The 21,236-nt window shown below is 29.4% G+C and overlaps 1 protein-coding gene across 1 annotated transcript in view; it reads right to left on the bottom strand.

Annotated features, from left to right (window-relative positions):
- The window catches only part of LOC148235816 (elongation factor-like GTPase 1), a 177,028-nt gene that overhangs the window by 1,628 nt on the left and 154,164 nt on the right, over positions 1-21,236 (bottom strand). The window contains exon 10 of the mRNA XM_088184295.1: positions 9,707-9,891. Within this exon, the coding sequence (XP_088040421.1) occupies positions 9,707-9,891 (185 nt within the window). The remainder of the gene's footprint in view (positions 1-9,706; positions 9,892-21,236) is intronic.

Raw genomic sequence — 21,236 nt, 5'->3', positions numbered from 1 at the left:
CCCTTTTACGACTACCTTAATAAATACGGTTGGTCAATCAAAGCTATACCTGCTCCAAAGATTTTATCTCGCAAGAAACACCTGTCTTTAATTCACCTCATCTACACACCTGTCCCGGACAACAACAACACGAAATATATTTCGTGATTGATATTATACGGCGTGGGTGTATGGTAGTTATGTTTTTTTCTCAACTGACAATTCTACGATTACGACGGTTTGTTAAGTCAAAGTATAGCAAAAATATACACGCGAAGCGAATAACAGGAAGGTACGAATACGTATACGTACTTTTTTTCATCTTAATGTTCAATAATAAATTGTTTTAGGTTTAATTAATGGTTTATACGCGGACGGATGGATTATATTCGGTCTTTGAGGAACAAAATTGCCGGATGTTGGAATACCATTATTATACAGATATAAATGTAATAAAAAATATACATACGATACATAGGTACGTGTGTATGTGAGTGATATCATACGCGGTAGCAATAATTTATAGAGGCTGTAATATAATTTAAAAAAATATGTCAGGATGGAAAAGATAAGCGGCTTATTATGAGTAAAAGAAAATTTATAACCTAAGAACATGTTTTTTATGCCTTCGGTCTCGGTAGGGTCTAAACAGAAATTAATGTTATAATATACCTTTACTAAGTTTTATTATTAAGGGTATGCGGTATTATAATAATATAGAAAAAGCTCTTTTTTAATAATATTATTATTATTTTACTGAAATGACGTATTTTAAAAAATATTTTTGGAATAAATTCAACTGTTTTTTCTAGATTTTCTTTTAAGAATAACCACATGAAACTGAATGTATTATTTATTTATTTTACTGCATTAAATCTAGATGGTGCGGTTGTTGATTTTTCGTTATTTCTTTGCTTCTTCTTTAGGTATTCGAAGTGAATTTTCAGATCGCGTACCTAAATTTACTGCTACTAATTTACATTCGTTGAATATTTCCTCTCATGTCTAATATTTTTTAAGCGTTCAAAATGCAATAATGTCAACAATAATTTGCAAACAAATTTGAACACAAAGAAGTCGCGTCAAAACATATTTAACAAATTTGCTGAGACTTATTTAAATCAGCTTACTTTATATTTACTTTTTTAAAAATAAAATATATTTTCTGTGCCATGCCAACCCTGGCGTCAGATGAAAAAAATGCGTCGAGAAAAGCGTAAGCCCAGTAGCATGACTGGCGACCGGTAGTTGAATGGAATTAGTCGAGATTAGAGTTTAGAAGTCTGAGGCATAACAAGCAGTCCCGCGTGCTCAAAACCCGAAAAAAATAATACGTTGACAGAATTTTAAAATAATAATATTACACGCGTGAAAAAAACGCTGAGGTTTCGAATGATTTATGAACATTCGAACGTTTCAAAGCCGGAATTCCAACAAGCCGGAAACTGCCGACACCTGAACGAACAATTTCAACAATGATAACAACAAGACACAATGTCGGGTGATAAATCACAAACCCCGCGGGCCTCGTTAATTTATCACGTTTTAAATTTTAATTAACACGAAATCGGTTCAGGGTGCATTGTATAATATATCGATGAAGATGAAGAGGGACTGACGACAAAAAAAATCTTTAAGGCTTCGATACATTGTTTTCGTATCGACCGTTTCGGATCGCCATTATCCCAAACTAATTTATTTTCGTAAACATCGGCTACCGGTCATTAATAACGCAGCAGCCCTGCTCCAGGTATCGATCGACTGAATTATTCGGTAGCCGATCCTGACTGCAGATATCGATCTATTCCGACGAACGAATCGGACGTCGAACAAGAATGAATCGATGTTAATCAACTCATAATTATAGACGTTTGAAAGCGATAAAAAATAAATAATTATTGGAGGAATAAGATTTGCGTTATACACTTCTCAAAAAATATATCTTGAATTTATTATAAGTAGAGCATTATAATATTAAACTAGAATTATTGCAACGTAATGAATCAAAGTTTATAATTGTGTTGAAATGTACAGCAAATGATAATTTACACTTCAAATTTATATATGTTTCAAGAAAAGATATTTAATCCAGATAAATAAAAACAACCGAAGAGAAGTCAGTGTTTAATTGAGTTTGGTCGTATCAATGACGCCACTGGTTGTTATTTCGATTGCTATTTTATTTAAAAAATACGTCAGTCAGTATAAGATTATTTTTTGATAATTAGATAAAATAAATTAAGACCATCGTGATCTAAGATATTACTCCAATACGTCACGATTATAATACGCACAAAAATAATACATAGTAAAAATGCTAAAAAAATCATAGTATATAAAAATGAAATTATACGAACCGGACCAGCTCCTCGCAGTTGATATTAAATAGATCAATGTGCAATGCCAGCGTATTAAGGAACCGGATGGCTATAGCCACTGGCGAGTCGACTAGAGCGGACGTCCTGGTTCTAACGAGCATCAAAAGAGGACGCGATCATGATTCTCGAAGACGTTCGAGAACTCAAAATGGAATTATTTGAGAATAGTTTGATTCAGTAGTTTGAAGAAATACTTATCGACATACAATCTGCGAGAATTCAGCAAATCGTATCCCAACGCTCCTAAAGGAAAGGCGCTGGTATAAAAGAGCTTCGCAGTGGGAACTTTTGTCCGGGACAAGTGACAACAAATCTCGGGCATTGAAGCTCCAAGGTCAAAAAGCACGTCAAGTTCGATTAAATATCAAAGTGCTCAATGCGATTTTTTATAAGAAATTTAAATTTACAATAAATAAAGGCTACATCTGCAGATATTTTGCTCAGAAATCGGATTGCTTTACCTAAAAGTTAATTAAACAGCGTGCGATAGATCGCAACGAACGAGCGGGTTCCGGGGCAAAATGATGGAGCTAGATAATTATAAAAGGACAATGCCTGATGATGCAACGTTTTTATATAAATATAAATATATATTACAGAAACTCAGTGAATTGCATCAAATAATATAAATTGACTTAAATAATCAGATGGTAAACGATACATATATTTGTATTTATATATCATTTTAACTATTAAAGTATATTGTATTGTATATATAATAATAGGATTTCATATTATTCTTATATATAATATAAACACTAAATAAAATTCCATTAATTTATCAGTTTACCGTTCTGAATCTCCATACATACATATATACATGAGCAATAAAAATCTTATGATTTATTTTATTAATTCTGCGGTTAACCTAAATTATTTATTATTATTTAAGTTTTTCCTTTAAGCATCATGCTCATAATCTATTACCTGAGTTGAAACTAAAGTGGATAATTAAGTCCATTCCGGATATCTGAAGCTAATCTTTTTATATATGTACTTATATGATATAAATAATACGAATTCTATAACTATAATTAAACCATTCAGCAGCTATCCTTAAGCATTCCCAATGTGAATCTATAACCATTTCATCATATATACGAATTCTAGCGATTGTTGCTCACGGACAATAGACACATCTTCATACAAAACTCCCACAAAGCGCATCACGCAAGTAACATACATTATACATCCCGGACAAAAGTCAAAATTGAAAAAAATAAGAGATAAAAAAACACCTGCCCGGCATCGAGCCATTCATATAATATCATATTGTACTCGATGCGAATTTAATAAAGTGTGACTTTTCACGTGCGTGTGACTTTTCTCCACACAATACACCATGGATGTAGATAGTGTGTGCAACATTGTGGTGTGGTATCGCGTGCGTCTGATTGATGATTCGAGCGGTGCATTCGATCCAATTGATCGATCGATCGATGGTTCATTGAGAGATCTATTTGTGATTTTATTCGATCGACCCCAAGGTCGAGTCGTGGTTAAAAATATGAATAAATCACTCGTCGGGCATATGACGAAAATTTACATGCTAGACGGGTTAAACTATCGCCTGTCATATTTCACGTGTACTTTGTTTATTGTCACGTGAGATTTAAATCGATCTTATAAATATGATAAAATGGATAAAAAAAGCAATGCCACTTTTAAAAAATAACTTCAAACTGTCGAAAATACTAGAGAAATACTACCAAAGAAATATATACTTAATATTCCTTGCTTTAATTTTATTTTGACAAATAAATTTCAGTGATCCATTTTCAACTTTATATAGACTATTTAATTAATAGTAAGCAAAATATACTACATAAAGAAAATACTTTATGGTACTTCATGGAGTAATACAAGGATTTAAGTTGGGTCCATTATTATTTGTGTTGTATATAAATGATATTTAGTATAAGAGTAGAGGACACTTATCTCACTAATGATTTCGAATAAATATGTCGGTTCTATCTTAGTTTTATTTAGTAGGTTAAATAATAATAACTGTCGACAGCAGGTTTCTCATACAAATTATACATCTACGTAATTAAAGAAATGGATTATACTACTCAAGTTAAATGTTTTTCATTAAAAAAATAAAAAATCATTTAGTAAAATACTACATTATTAGTATTTGAAAGAAAATAAATTATAATTAAATATATAAGCATATCTAAACTAATGCTATTAAATAATAAAATATATAATAAGGAAGATGTGAAAGTAAAGACGGATGGATGTAAAATATAATTAGTTGTAGGTGCTTGGGAATATATATTGATAATAAATCACTTTTTATATACATATGTATATTAGATACTTGTTACTAAATATTTGATCTGTTAAATATCTTTTTACTTATAAAATATTATGATATCTTATTTGTTTAGAAGATAATATAAAAAAAATAAAAAAATTACTGCAAAACAAGTATTTTAAAATATTTCGATTATTCTTTACATAATTTAAAAATTTCATCAGGGAAAAATATAATATATTTTTTATAATAAAACGTTTTTACGTCTATACTTTTTACTGAAATATTTTTTTTAACAAAGTTAAGAATTTCTATAAAACTATTAGAAACAGACTATTTAAAAAATAAAGTTTCTAGGCGATACAAATAAAACCACGTTAGTTATCATATTATAAACAACAGAAATAAGCCGTAAAAATTACATTTAAAAAAATATTTTTTTATTTTAATTAATATTTTTCTACGAAGTAACGATTTTTAAATCGCCGCCATTTTAAAACAAACTTGGTCAATTTGAAAAAAAATCATTGCGATACAATTAACTCACAAGTGACTCACCAGAGAGTCACTTCTTGATTATTTTTTTATACAAATTCATTTTTTAAAACAAATTAACGAATTATTTACATTTTTTTTTTGAAATTATTAAAGCTAGTACAACAAAGTATTTTATATTTATTTTATAGAGAAATAACAGATGACTCACTAAAAAGTAGCTGGCGTTTAAAGTGTTAAAACCCCGGAATTATCGTGTTCTTAAAAACATAACAAAAAAAAACATTTTTTTAAATTTAAATTTCTTTTTTATTTCATTTTTTTTATGAAGTAACCATTTTTTTTAATAGCCGCCATTGAAACAAAATGGCGGAACAGACAGGATAACCACCGTAACCGAGATCTGCTTTTATAAAAAAAGTTTTATTTAGAAGATTATAACTACGAAAGTTATCATGTTCTCCAAAACATTTAAAAAAACATTATTTTTAAATAATATGGTGGATCAGATTTAATCATTATATTTTTGAGATTTATTTTTACGTCAATATTATTAAAATTACTTTGAGGTAAAAAAAACGGATCGCGAAGTTGCATCATTTCACACTGTTCAAAATATTTTTAGACCATTTCAAGCCTGTTCAGGTGACGGTCATAAAAGTTCAGTAAGTGAACAAGCTAATCTTATTACACTCCTAGCTCTTCGTAATTGGTCGTGGCAGTGAAAAATGGATCAGCACTACACCTCCCTCATAATAGCATACAAACTCGAACTAAGAAAATCCGCCGACCATCAACAGACGAGATCGAGAAAACAACCGCTTCTCTCTTCATGTCAACTTTGGTTCAGCTAGACGTCCAAAAACCAAAGTAATTTTAAAAGTATTTTTAACGAATTACGTATTTAATTTTTTTTATAATAACTGCTATTTCAAAACAAGTTGGCAGATAAAATTGACTGATGAACGTATCCGAGATATTTACAAGATCTATTTTAAGAATAAGCTTATGAGCTCGTCAAAATACGTTAAGTAAATAAATAATTCTGTATAATTTTTTCAAGGAATTATGATGTTTTTTAATGCTCTCTATTTTGAAACGAGATGGCGGTTCATTATTATTTTAAGACAAATTTCATGTCAATATCTTTAAAACTACAGCAGTTGTCGTATCCTCAAAATTCCGTTAATATATATTTATATCTCTTATTTTTTCTCTATAATTTTGTTTAACCTAATAAAAACATGTAGTATATGTTAATATGTGTTCTTATTTAAAAAAATACTATATAATACATAAATGTACACTCATTAAATTTTATACTAATAAAATTTAATGAGTGTACATTTATGTATCAATTAGCTTATTTTGAATTTTTATAAATTTATCCCTAATTTTTAAAATTGAAGTTTAACTACATTTGTAAATAATATCCGTGTTTTTGTATGCATTACATTGTAGATGTTTTATAAATTTATTAAAAGTTTGTCTTAATGGCAATTATTTGGTAGTATAGTACAAGTATACATATATTGTTAAAATAAAAATAATATATATATATTTTAATCGTGATAACGATCAAATCACATAACTTATATCGCCATGTTCGTAAGAGTTTTTCCTTATTTTAATTGGATAAAAAACATATCCACGATGAACACTCGCCAATATCCTTCCACATGACTAAGTGGCTTAATAACGTCACATTACACATCGTGCAACTGTGGTATGCATCCTTTTCCTTCCCGGTCGTCATATAATCGACTTTACCTTATATATAGAATAGTTAAAAACGCATTAAATTGAACCGAGCACATTCGTCTTAAAGTACGTTCATTTTGGACAAATACCTTAATTGTCAAAAGGTAATCCATCGTTTTCAGCATTAATTCAAGACTAGACATTATTTTTTTTATATGTATTTTTTCTATGTGCAAGTTTCTTTATTATGCAATGCACATGTATGTAAATATAATACATACATAATTAAATCTCTCTCTTACTTAAGAATATTGACAAAATAAATTGCATTCCACTGACTATGTTTTTCGAATCGAGTATAGAGCTAAAATATATATCTCTGTCTTTGCAGTAATAATAAATTAAATATTGTGTATGCTTTGTGTATAATACAATCATGGTATTGAAAGTTTTTAATTATTGTACGAGCGTGCGAGGATATATTCGGAAAAATTTATCCGTAGGGTTTCGTTTTTTACCTTCATCACTAATGAGCGGAGGCTGCTGTTGGTATCGTTTCGTCGGAGGCTATTAAACTTTTTTTCTTAACTTTCTTATATTGTATTTTATTTTAGAGCCACACGTTAACCTGACGATGGGGCGCCAGGTGTTGTTCGTACGTAATCCGAAACACGTATGTAATTACTCTGATCAAATTTATAGCATCCTCTCGGACCCTGTACACAATATATACGTATACGTTTAAGCTGTAGGGATTCTGTTTCAATGATTCTTGGTAATTGTAGCTTTTTTTAGGGTTCGAGTCTCGAGTGTATGTCTGGATATTCAATACAATCGCACTTGAGACTAGTGAATAATTTGTAATTGGAATTGAGTTACGGAATTTAAGTATTTTTAATTAAGAGTATAAAGAAGCATTAAGGTAATTAAAAAATAAATATGTATGATGCTCATTTTATACGTCGAAATTTAATCATGTGTTAAAAACTGTTTTATGGTTACAAGAAAAAAATATAGTTAAGTTCTACAATTAAATAATGATGATTGTAGGCAGATTATTTTAACACATATAATCAGTGTATTGAAAAATATAATATTATGACTAAATAGTGATCTATTTGGAATTTGCATTAAATAATTTATTAACTTCTAACAATACGTTGTATAAGAAAACATAATAAAAATATTTATATTGAATATTTTCTTTGTGGTTAAATTTTTTTTATTCAAAATATAAGAAAGCATTATTATCTATACTGTAATACAAATGCTACCATTAAGTGAATAAAAATGTTAAAAAGTGTTCTAAATGAAGAGAAAACAACTAACTTAATTTTTATTAGATGATAAACAGCTATATCAATTTTGATTCACTTAAGAAAAAGTTGAGTGGTACTCATTTGAATAATAGTGATAAATTTTTAGTTCAGAAAATTTTGACTGCAACGACAATCTTTGAGTAAATATTGAAAATTATAGACAGATTATTTTGTCTTTTACTTGGACCTTAACTTTAAACGCTAGTGGCTTATTGTTAAGTAGCTTGTTATTTCACTTCACATAGATAAATTTAAAAAAAAATGAGACGAGAAGCCGAAAAAAGTAAGTTTAATCTTTTTTATTACAAAATATAGAAAATTAATCACAAAATAAAGTAAAATATAGTTGTAAGAATCTTACGTATTTTTGATATTATGGATTAATCTATTATAATTTTTTGATAGTTTTACTTAACATTTTAATAGAATTTCATAGAAAGAATTTGTACATTAAATCTTTAGTATTTATTGTTTTTGATCAAATTTGTAGAGTTATATCTCAATGATTATTTTATTTTGTAATAAATCTTCCATTGTAACATGACAGGCGTAAGACCAATGCGTTACAACAGGGTAAATTTGTACTAACTGAGTGAGTCAATCAGATAATGAATACCTGCAAGTAGGGATTCCAATCCCGGGCCAAAATTTTGATCCCGGGATTTCGGTATTGCACTTAGTCGATCCCGGGATCCCGGGACCAGTCCCGGGATAATTTTCATGTTATTTTATCGATAAAAATAATTTAAAATGAATAATACAATATATTTTTACATCTGTTTTTTATAACGTACAATGTATAAAGTACGTATAATTTTAGTCTTGGACTTAAAATAGAAAATAATATAATAAAAATAAAAAAGGGAAGGTTATATATTTATTTGAGAAGAAAAAAATGAACTTTTGACAATGAATGTACATAGGTATGTACATTCATAGACACAATTAATTGAAAACATTATTTTGAATAAAACTCACGAAGTAACATCAAAGCATCAAGTGTTTTATCATTTAGCCTTGATCTGATTTTGGTTCCTAAGCAGCCTGCTGCTGAAAAAGCACGTTCAGACTCACAGCCTCAAAGATTCACAGATGACACGTGCAACTCGCGCAAGTTTGTACACGAAATATAACGATGTTGTCAATAATAATTCGATTGTGCTTGATAAATCAACCAATCCGAAAAATTCGGGATTATGTTTTATAATCCCGGGATTCATCGGGTATTGAAAATCGTTCGGGATCCCGGGATTGGAATCCCTACCTGCAAGTAAGTATAATATTAGCCACCAGACTGAAAGTCTGGGGATCAGCGACATCTATATTAATAATTATTATGTGTAATATAATTTATAACCAATAGATGTCGCTGCAGCTGGGACAAGTTTTTTTTATAATAATTTATATAATTTTTTTTAAATAAAAATTCGAGTGCTGGGGCTCGAACCCGCAACCTCAGAGTTAATAGTCTGAGACTGTATATAATCGCAAATCTATGTAGCTGAAGTAAATTAATTCAGAAAAAAATAAAAGTTGATATCTAATTATGCAATTAATAATCAAACTGTATTTACCTCAAAATGGCTAAAGACCTGCTGTATACTAGCCAGTCCGGACGTCTGCTTTCTCAACTCATCGGTGAGTTTGAAGCTTTCCACGACCGGAAGATGAGATGCGACCTTGAACTCAGAAGACAACCTGTTGACTTCTTCCGAAAGCAGCTTACCATGCCTCCTCTTCAGCACGGTATTCGCAGCACCTGAAAAAAATAAAAATTCCATTAACTTCCGTCTGAGATGCTGCAACTTATAGAACAACTAAAACTCTTAATTCCGTCGATAATCTTATCTAGTCTCCGGACGCTATTTTCCATTATCGCCACGCTATTAAAAAATGGCGACAAGCTTCGAGGAAGTGTCTAGACGCGTGGAAATGGCCAGTTTCCTGTCCTGTGAGCCAGGTAACCCGCTCGTTAATACGTTGAAATTATTAAGACCGGTCCACACGCATCGAGTCGATTAGTCGAGTCGCACTGGAACCCAGAATTCGCGTGGATGCGTGTGGATATGGTGAAATTCGCGTGCTTGGCAATACTGTTTTTTGGTTGAAAATTATGGCTAATCTGGGAGCTTAACATGATTGCGTCTAATCATAGACATCCGAGTTTAACCGATAATGAAGGGTTTTAACGGTGGAAGTTTGCCGAATCTGAACCTCAATTTTATATATAATTTAGTTAAATCAATTTTGATATCTTATAATAAGAAAATGGTAATTTAAAAATATGTATAAAAGCAAATATTTTTTATAAAATAAATAAATTACGTTACTTGGTTCGCCACTAATCATATAAAAAATTATATATATATAAGTATATAGGGCGATGTTTTAAATTAAATGTATGTGTCATAAATTAAAAAGTCTTTAAATTTATTTTTAAAAGAAAGAAAAAGGTACAGTAGTGGGGTTTCTGATATACATGTCTACATTTTAATTTCTAATTCTTTACGTTTTCTAAATTCTCGATGATAATAATTAATAATTAAAAATATATATTTATATATTATTTGACATATCAATACTACGAAAAGTAGTAGCATATTCGTAGCAGTAGTAGCTATAAATGTGTTTTTTAAATTAATGCTATTTATTATAGAAATGACTTTAGAAGATAAAATATGGTTTCAAGTAGCTGTCAAAGAACCAGACAAACACGAGGTTGTATCGTGTACAGCCTTAATAAAAAGTTAGTTACATTTTATTTTGCTTATTTGTTTTAAATATAAAGTGAATTGTATGCAATGTTAGCTTTCCGTTGATGTTGCAATTGTATTTATAAAAAATATTATTTTTAAAGCAATTTTGAAGCAATGAAACATATTATTTTGGTATAATTTATTTTAATAATATCTTATTATTAAAACTTTAATGTTTTTAAAAATAATCAATTTTTTATATATGTTTTTTTTAATACTTTAATCTCAAATCCGGTGTTCGCTCGAATTATTGTCAATTAAAATATTTTATATATTAGACATTCTAAAAAATGATATTAACACTAAATTGGAAGCTTCTATAAAAAAACCTCACTACATCCAACGCCAAAATAATTTTTTAATATCCGCTCGTGTATCATTAAAATATTATTTATTACTACATCTATCTGATCAAACGGAATTCAATATTCTATATACATTTTTTTATTTGGGTTTTTTCCTCAATTCATTAATACTAATATTTAAATTATATTAATACTCTTGTAAGATAAACGCGTCTTAAATAGCGATGAGAGTGATTGAAATAACGCAATCAATTTAGGACAAATTCACTGCACATATCTGTATATTTTATGGCATGTGTTATTATTATGTAATATTTGTTTTCAAGAGGCGACTGTCTGTGTTGTTATCTGTGCTATAAATTGTTTTGATATCGGCTTTCGTCTTGCTTAGTTATGCGCTTTCAATTATCATTATCTCGTCTCATTCATTCGACTCCAATTTAGTTCAAACAAATACGAGAGACACATTCCTGGTTTTGTTTTCTTCTCTTTTGCCGATTTACAGTTGGCCTATGCATACACGGTAACATACCGATGAGATATTATATGAAATATAACTATATGTCAAATGTATAATATAAAACTGCAAAACCAGTTCTGATTTTTTTGTTTGACAGAATTAAATAAATCTGGTTATTAAACATTTTTATTAAAATAATATTCAAATGAAGTATTTAATATAACCACGCGTCATACGGAGCCGTAAAAATAAAAAAAAAACAATTTAAATAAAAATAAGATAAAGATAAAGAAAAAACTTTTACAACAAATTTGCAGTTTTCATTTTAAACATAGAATCAAAATTTCAGATTTAAATTAATCAAAATCAATTAAAAAACATGTAGGGTAAATTGTTATCGATGGTTTTTAATAAAAAATGTAATACTGAATACCAGATATGCTATAAATAATAATTATAAGCATAATTTAAGATATAAATTAGGTTTATGCTCTGTTGCAAAAAATGTATCTAAATAATGTACAAAAATACATGGACTAACAAAAAAATTTTTGCAGGTATTTTACAATAGATTTTCTACGTCATCCCTGTAATAACTAAATAAAAATTTTATACATAAAATTTAACAGTTTCTAATTCAAAAAATATTTTTATAGTGATTTATTAATTGAGTCTTTTTTTTGATATTAAAAACAATTTTTATTATATTAATATATATTTTGAATAGATATTTTTTACGGGGGAAAAACTGATTTATTCATCACTTTCTCGCTTATAAATTGAATTAGCGCTTCACTGATTGTGATTTCTGAATCGATATTCGAAGATCTTAAATGATTATTTCTTTTTCTGTTTTTTCAAGAGTTATTGGATTTATTATATTGTGTGCTAAAACGTATGACCTAAATTAATGTATTAAATATAACTTTTGCCTTTTATATTTTTTCTGTAGCTTTAAGTACGCGATATATAATAGTTAAAGGAAAGTGACGTAAATCCATTTAGAGGCAAATCTATCTTAAAATAAATTTGAATACAATCTGCAATAATCGTATAAATGTTATAATACGCCTTGACAATAATTGCTAATATGAATTGAATAAGTATCTGCTTTTAATAAAAAAAATAATCCAAATATAGCAAATTACGAAGCAAATGTAAAAAACGGTTCATTAAAAAATATGATAAAATACGTCACAATTGAACCCTAAAAAACATGAATATTATCATAAGACGCCTGTCTGTGCGCACATATTCGGCTGCACGTGTAACCCTGATATTCGACCTCGTATTTTAATGTGTTTATACCCCCTTATATCAAAGACAAGACAAGAGATATAAATAAATCCAAAATTGATACCGGCCGGTATAACGGTGGGTGGGTCACCCGTGTACTCAGGATGACGACCTTGCCACGTGTAGACGCAAATTTCGCCTATCGACGTCACGAACGAAGGCAATTTGCATGGCGAAGGATGCTGGGGTGGAGGCAGACAGGCAGCTAGCCAGAATCCAGAGAGTAGGAGAGATAATCTCGACGACGGAGCCTGCTGAATGGCCCCGTAATTATGCCGCGTTATCAATGAGCAAAAAAGCCTCCGTCTCGGCTGCACTTAAGCAGCGCTCTCTCTAATCTCTGCGGGAAACTGGACAAAAGTAATAATTCAAAATGAAATGATTGTTTTTTGGTCGGGGCTTTGAGATAAAGGTGTGGGTGAAGGTGGATATATATGCGACGCGAAAATTCGAGGACCTTTTGTTTGAAGTAAGCGCGCGGTGATTATATTTATTTTATTGTACCTGGTTGAGAATGGATTGTAATGCTTTGGAAAGAACATACACTTATGCAAATTATATCTTATTTGAAACAGTAATTCATACAATCAATGTGTATATGATTGCATGTAATAAGTAACTAATTAACTGAAGACCCCAAGACAAGAAAATGTTAACAGACATATACACAAGACTGCGTGTGCTCTTTCATATCAACATTTTTACATTGCTTATATTTAAACTGATATATAGAACTAGAAAGTACGTGTTAATTTAACTTTTATATAGTAGTCAAATATGGCATTTTTGCTAAGAATGTGTTGAAAAACATAGTTAACATGTTTTGACATTCGGTTGTTTTTATGAATTATTATGTAAGATTTTATTTGCTTTAAATATTATTTTACCAAAAAATATGATAACAATATTTGACATACATGCCCTTCACATATAACGTACATTATTTTTAATATTATGTTTTTAAATTAATAATATGTAGTTTTAGAATTTTGTACAATTTTTTTATCAAAAAAAAAAAAAAATATATGTTTACCAAAGATACATAAATAGTTATAATGATTAATCTCTAGTTTTTAAATATCGAAAAAGATAGTGATAATTTAATAACCGAATATGAGATATGGGTTTTTTAAGACAAAAATTGTCGTAGAAGATAGTTGTTATCGTAGTTTAAAAATTGTCGTAGAAGATAGCGCAAATAGCAAAATCTACTTCGTAGCCCGGACTTACTGTAAAAAAAGTTTTTTTATATGTATGGTGGTAATGCAAAGGAATTGTGCATTACGAAACTTTTAAACCTGGCCAAGCAATAAAAGTAAGCTTATATTATGATCAGCTGGATAAAACTTTTTTTTTATAATTTGAGGGCCTATTTATTTATTTTATTACAACTAAAACTAGGCGGCACTCAGGGAGGACAACATATTACTTGGCGGAACATGACGACCGGCGCGCCTCGTGCGTCGACACTTACACCGTCATTTATATTAACAATAGTTTAACGGCCTAATTTGCCACATTACAATTCACACTATAAATATATGTTTATACGTCACATATTGTAATGTATTGAAAATTAAGTTCATACAACTTACACAAATTTGAAACCAGAGTATTTGTTGTTAATTTATTGTTAATCACACACTTAGAATTTGATATCAAGTATCGATTTACGTCAATGTCAATCCATGAACATTTGGTTCGTGAAAATTAATATTTATATGGGCAAACTGACACCGTTAGTTAATTGCACTCCATTCATAAACAAATGTCGGATTTCGTGTGGGCGTGTATAAGGCCCTTCTAATGGCCTCGACGGACGTTCACTAAACCGCTCGACTATACTTAGCCGGTATTAAAGAACGTGAACGGTGACAAAAAATATACAAATTATGAATCCGAGCAGCGGCTTAAAGATAACTCACCTGTATTATACTTATGACTTGAAAATACATTTTTTTCTCATCGGGTTAATGGCTCACGTCCGCGATAAAACAACGACGAAGTTATGCTTATTGTTTATAAAAAAATATGAATGAATTTTACCGATTTTGCAATTTATGTATTATTATTTTTCCGTTGAAATATTAAAAAATTGGGACGATGAATGTAAAATAGTTTCATTATAAAAATTATGCTTAAATAAGCAATTTACAAATGAAACATTATTATATTATTAATAAATCATTGATATAAAATGCATGTGTTTATGAGATCACATAACATTTTCCCACGGATGTAGATGCACTTATACATGACACTTTTAATGGAGAAAGCAATATTTTTTCACATTAGATTTCTTTTTTCAAGTCTAATCTATAATTTATAACATCGATCTATAATTTGCAATAAATAATAAATTATTTTGGCTTGAGAAGCTGGTATTTTATTTATTTATAACTTTCGCATACTGGTTTTGTTGTATATGTATGCCTGTCCTACATATATTGTCATATATGGAACGAATAATGTCTTAGAATTTGAGAATAAGTTATATATTATTTAATGACTTAATCTTATTTTAGGATTACAGTCTAGAAGCAATACATTTTATGTAGATCAAATTAATATTAATAGTAATGGTATTCATTTCATATTTTATTGTCAAGTCATCTTAAAAAAAAGTTATATCAAACTGTGATCGATTGTTTTAATGACGTCATTTTCCTAATAAGACAAGTTTAATGCCGATAGTGTCATTCTTAGAGATGCTTACATATGTATATTGACATGAAATGCATATTTTAAGCAATTAAAGCTAGATGTTGCAAGATGATAAAATAGAAGAGCAGCTGTTGCAATACGGTGGCGCCTCTCAATGAGCAGCGCTTAGCTGTGATCTCAAGATAAATGGTTTGACAAACGCCGTCAACATATAAAGAGTACTTCTCATGTTTATTAGGCAATAAAAGCAGCAGTCGCCTAAAATGTATTTATATTTTATTTTAGTTTTGCACATGTCTGTATGACTCAAGGGAACGTTGTCTATAAGTGAGTGCAAAAACTTCTTTATAAAAAATACTGGAATCTATTGGTTAAATTAAGTGGGAAGTACTCATGCATCCCCTATATAGTAATGACATTGCTCTAAGCGAATTATTTTTTCCGAAAATGACATGACATTAAAATTTTTTTTTTAATATTTACATTTCATTAGGATTCATTAAATGACATACATTTTTCTAATCTATTTCAAGGGGGTCTCTGTTTAGAATCTACGTCAAAAGCAGTAAAATCGTGCCAGTTTTTATAATAATATTAAAACTTACAACAAGTTTTAAACTAATGAAACATATCTAAACCGAATTTTGACCAATAGGAGGGCGTAAAAATTATGATCCTTTTTCAGAAGTCAAAAATCCACTTCAAAAGCAATAACATCGTGTCGGCAGGAGTTAAAGTTCTAAAACTATAATTATTTGTTGAATATCGTTAAGTTATCAAATTGAGTTTCATAGACATTTTAGAAAATCATACAATTTTATTAGCGCATATACTTTAAAGCAGTGTTTCCCACGGTGGGGCGTACGCCCCACCGGTGGGGCACCACGCCTCAGAGGTGGGGCACCATGCTTCAGAGATGGGACACCATGCTTCAGAGATGGGACACGTCGTAAATTAGCAAATATTCCACATATAAATATAATTTGCTCGTTCACGACTAAATATACCCACGTGCGTAGGATTTCTTAAAATATGAATTTATACCTGCTGGGCATGACGAATGTCTACCTTTTTGTCTTCTGTGTGAGAAATCCTTTACCAATGAAACAATGAAACGAGGTCGTCTTGAACCACATTTGAAGGCGAAACATAGTACTCATATTAATTCAGATATTATTTTCTTTCAAAATCTTAAAGAAAAATTTGGAAAACGAACAACATTAACAAATCTATTTTGTGCACAAACTGCAAGTATTGATCGTTGTCTTGAGGCTAGTTACCAAATTTCATTGCTCATCGCTAAATGTGAAAAAAACCATACTATAGGAGAGGATCTAATCAAGCCATCAATATCAGCATTTCTTAAAACAGTTCTACAACAAGATGACAAACTCGTGAAGGCTATGCCCTTCAGCAACACTACTGTTTGCAGAAGAATAGACGAATTGAGTGAAAACGTTGAAATCCAACTTGTTGAAAAGCTGAAAACAAGAAAATTTTCACTACAAATGGATGAATCAACTTTGAGAGACAGTGAAGCCGTGTTGCTAGCTTACGAAAGATATATTGATAAAGGAGAATTTGCAGAAGAAATGTTATTCTGCAAATCATTAGAAAGCACCACTACCTCCAAAGATATATTTAATAAGCTAAAAGAATATTTAGATGTTAAAAATATACCAATGAAAAATATAATATCTTGTGCTGCAGATGGTGCCCCCAATATGATGGGAAAGAAAAATGGCTGCTTAAAATTAGTGAAAGACGAGAATCCAGATACGACTGTGGTGCATTGTGTTATTCACAGGGAAAACTTGGTGGCTAAATACATTTCACCTGTTCTAAATGAGGTACTAAATTCCGTTATAAAGTGTATCAATATGATTAAAACTAGTGCTAAATCTGAGCGTCTCTTCAAGTTATTTTGTGAAGAACAAAATGCGGAACATGTAAGACTGTTACTTCACACTGAAGTAAGATGACTCTCAAAAGGAAATTCCTTAAAAAGATTTATGGAATTATTCGATACCCTTTGTGATTTTTTAAGCAACCGATCTGATATGAAGTTTTTGATGACGGTCGACGGTAAAGCATTTGTAAGCTATTTAACTGATATATTTGAAAAATTAAATATTTTAAATAGCCAACTTCAAGGATCGGAGAAAACACTTGTCGATGCAAAAGCAAAGATATTTGCATTTACCACTTTTATCGAATTATCTAACAAAAATATTTTTACCAATTTTAAAAATTTTACTGGCTCCAAAAATGTGAAGTGACTGATAATGCTAAACGTGTTATTTTGGACCATCTGCAAACTTTATCAACTGATTTTAAAGAACGATTTGCTGATTTAAAACAGATACATTTTCCAGCTTGGTTCACACAACCAATGCTGGTAAATATTTCAAATGAAAATTTGTATGAAGAAGAACTTTCGGATATGCAAAATGATGATTCGATTACAAATTTATTCAATATAAAAGGAATAATGGCATGGATGTGCGAAGAAACTAACACAAAATATCCTAATATTACTTTGCATGCTAGAAATTTATTATTACCTTTTCCATAATCTTATTTAGTGGAATGTGGTTTTAGCGCCATAAGCGATTTACTCATTAAAAAAAGAAATCGATTGAATATTACAAATAGAGGGGACTTAAGACTGAAATTAACCAAGATAGATCCAGGCATAAAATTTATTTGTAGCAAGCGTAAGCGAATTTAATAATTTAATAATGGATTAGGCATTACCATTTTATTTTATTTTACTTCCATTTTTAATTTGTATTTTGAAATTATTTAAATTATAATATACGTTTTGAAAATTGACCTACTGTATTATTAAAAAAGATGCCGGTGGGGCATATGACTTTTGAAAAGACTACGGTGGGGCATGGCATAAAGAAGGCTGGGAAACACTGCTTTAAAGTATATTTTCGCTATTATAAATATATATATCTAGTGCTGGAAATGTATTTGGAATTCACTAGTGAAAATATAACTTCACTGAAAAATTAATACATCACATGTAAATAAATAATGATTTATATATTACTACATATGGAAAAGTTGAATCATATAATTTTACTAGCACTTTCCAGATAAATTATATTTTTACTCGTAAAAATATATTCCGATATGATTTCACTGAAATTACATATTTTAAAAAATATTTTAGTAATAAATTTGAGACTGCTTTTATAGATATTCATAAAAAAATAATTCATTATTAATTTGTATATTAAATCAAAAGTATGTATATGGGATAAGTCTGATATTGATTTTATACGTCATATAACGACAATGTTTAATTAACATATCTCTGTAATTTTTTCCAAAAAAATGACAACCCTAACTATCACTATAATGTCGTATTTACGCAAACAAACAATCTCGACAAAGATAATAGACTATTCATTACTATCAGATCTTTCAAACCTAAATGAGAATATAACCAAAGACTTCAATATTCCAGTCAAGCAAAAAAATGCACTTATCACCCCTTTTAGACTTAGGAATTTTCATTCACTGTTTCAACATTTTACCCCAGAGCGTATACCGACGATTTACAACTTGCACGCGTCAGAGTATGTTCGTCTGCGCGCGCAAGTCAGTGCAACGTTCATTCATAAAACTTGCTCCATTCACAATCGAAACTTGAAAGAAACGAGCGGGGAAGGGAGGGGTTCACGTTACACGCACACGCGCTCAGGCACGGCTAGAACCACAAAGAAGAGAATATCTGTTCTGTGGCTAAAACGCAATTTTAGAAACGTAGACGCAGGCATGTAGTAGAAGAGCTAATACTACAAAAATGTAATAAAATAAAAATTACCAATATCAAAATTTTTAATAATTCAATAGTTATCTATAAATGACTATGGAAAATAAAAATATGGAAAATATATTTAGTTTTATTAACTAATTATATTTAACACTTGCACATCTTCGTCATTTATGTTTATATTCATTTTTTCTCAACAAACTATTTATTATACACAATTCACAATTTAGTATTTACACTACTTCTTTCATACTCTCACGTGCAAAATATTGTATCATCAGTAAAAACATGAATTTTGCATTTTTTTAATATAACAACAATAACATTCACATATAGCAAATACAATAATGGACTTCAAAGAATAAATTAATTTCATTAAAATTATAAGTCTTTAAACCATTTTAATCTACGTACATTAAACAGTCTCATTGTGTTAATAGTTTCAAATATTTTTTTTAAATTTAAAAATACTGCAACAATTAGATATTTTATGTGTATAGTCCATTTCTAATATATTTTTCTTTACTTCGGTAAAAATTTCTATCAAAAGTTTTTTGCTGACGATTTAAATGAGCAATGTGCATTTATTGTAAGCATTTTATAAAATATATGTGCATTAAAATAAATAAGTTGTGCATTAGCGTTGGTGTGGTTCTACACATTATAAGGATAAAAAGTATGAATAAATACAGTATCACAATGGAATTATGAATCAATTTAACTGGCTTAGTTAGTAATATTTTATTCATACTATTGAAAATATAACTTCACTGTAACAGTTGCGAATTGTCCAATGGCTGTTTAAACGCAAACCTAACCTAATGAAAGTTTTAAAAATATTTATATTAGAACTTACATTAGATGATTTCGTTTATGTTAGATTTGGGTTTGAACATAAAATATTGCTCAGTGTAATATTTTTTATTGAATTCTTATTTAGTGCGCATTTTTTAATATTTAAATGCACAAATAATTCGTTTTAGTGCACACTACAAATAAAATGTGGCTCAAATTAACATATTTTTATTGTACAGTTTGTTTTGTGAGGTAACCGGATTATTGCGCAAACAAAAATTGCGCAACATATGTGATTGTCAAATATATTTTAGTTTTAATTCCAACTGCTTTATATTTTTCTCTATGTTAAGTATAAATTTGTGTAATTATAGAAAATGTAAATGTATCATAGTAATGTAAATACAAAGTAAAATATTTTTAAAGCATGATATTATTAAGTTAAAATCAAATTAACATCTGTTATATATACCGACATTATTTTTTTTTTTATATATTGATCATCTATGATCAGAATTTTTGCTGTGCGCAATAATCACCCAAGCATTTTATTAGCCGCCATTATTTAGCATTAAGATATAACGCTAATAAACTTGTGGTTAGTTTAAAAAATAAATTTTTATTATATTTGCATATATAGTTTGGAAAACGGTTCTACACAAATAAAGGCTTATTCAAATTAGAAATTTACCTTTTTATTAATTTTAATCTTTCATTGTAACATAAAAGGCGTGAGCCCAATGTGTTACAACAGGTTAAATCAATACCTACAAGTAAGTATTAAGACACCAGTTTAATTAAGAACTATTATTATAGTTAACAATCAATACATATTACTTTGCAGCTATATTTATAAATACGAGTCTAATACGGATTTCATACCTGCGGGCTCTGGATTATTAATCCACTGACTTATTTATTATTATCCACTTGTATGCTTCTCGTTTGGGTATATTTATACCTCAAAACAAATCGCATTTAATATTATAATCATTCAAAGCAAAGAAAGGAGTGAGAGAGATGTATTGCTTATGTTTT

Source organism: Plectrocnemia conspersa, unplaced genomic scaffold, assembly GCF_051122295.1.
Source record: "Plectrocnemia conspersa isolate PC_06_02 unplaced genomic scaffold, ASM5112229v1 ptg000004l, whole genome shotgun sequence".
NCBI lineage: Eukaryota > Metazoa > Arthropoda > Insecta > Trichoptera > Polycentropodidae > Plectrocnemia > Plectrocnemia conspersa.
This window is presented reverse-complemented; position numbering and strand designations above follow the sequence as displayed.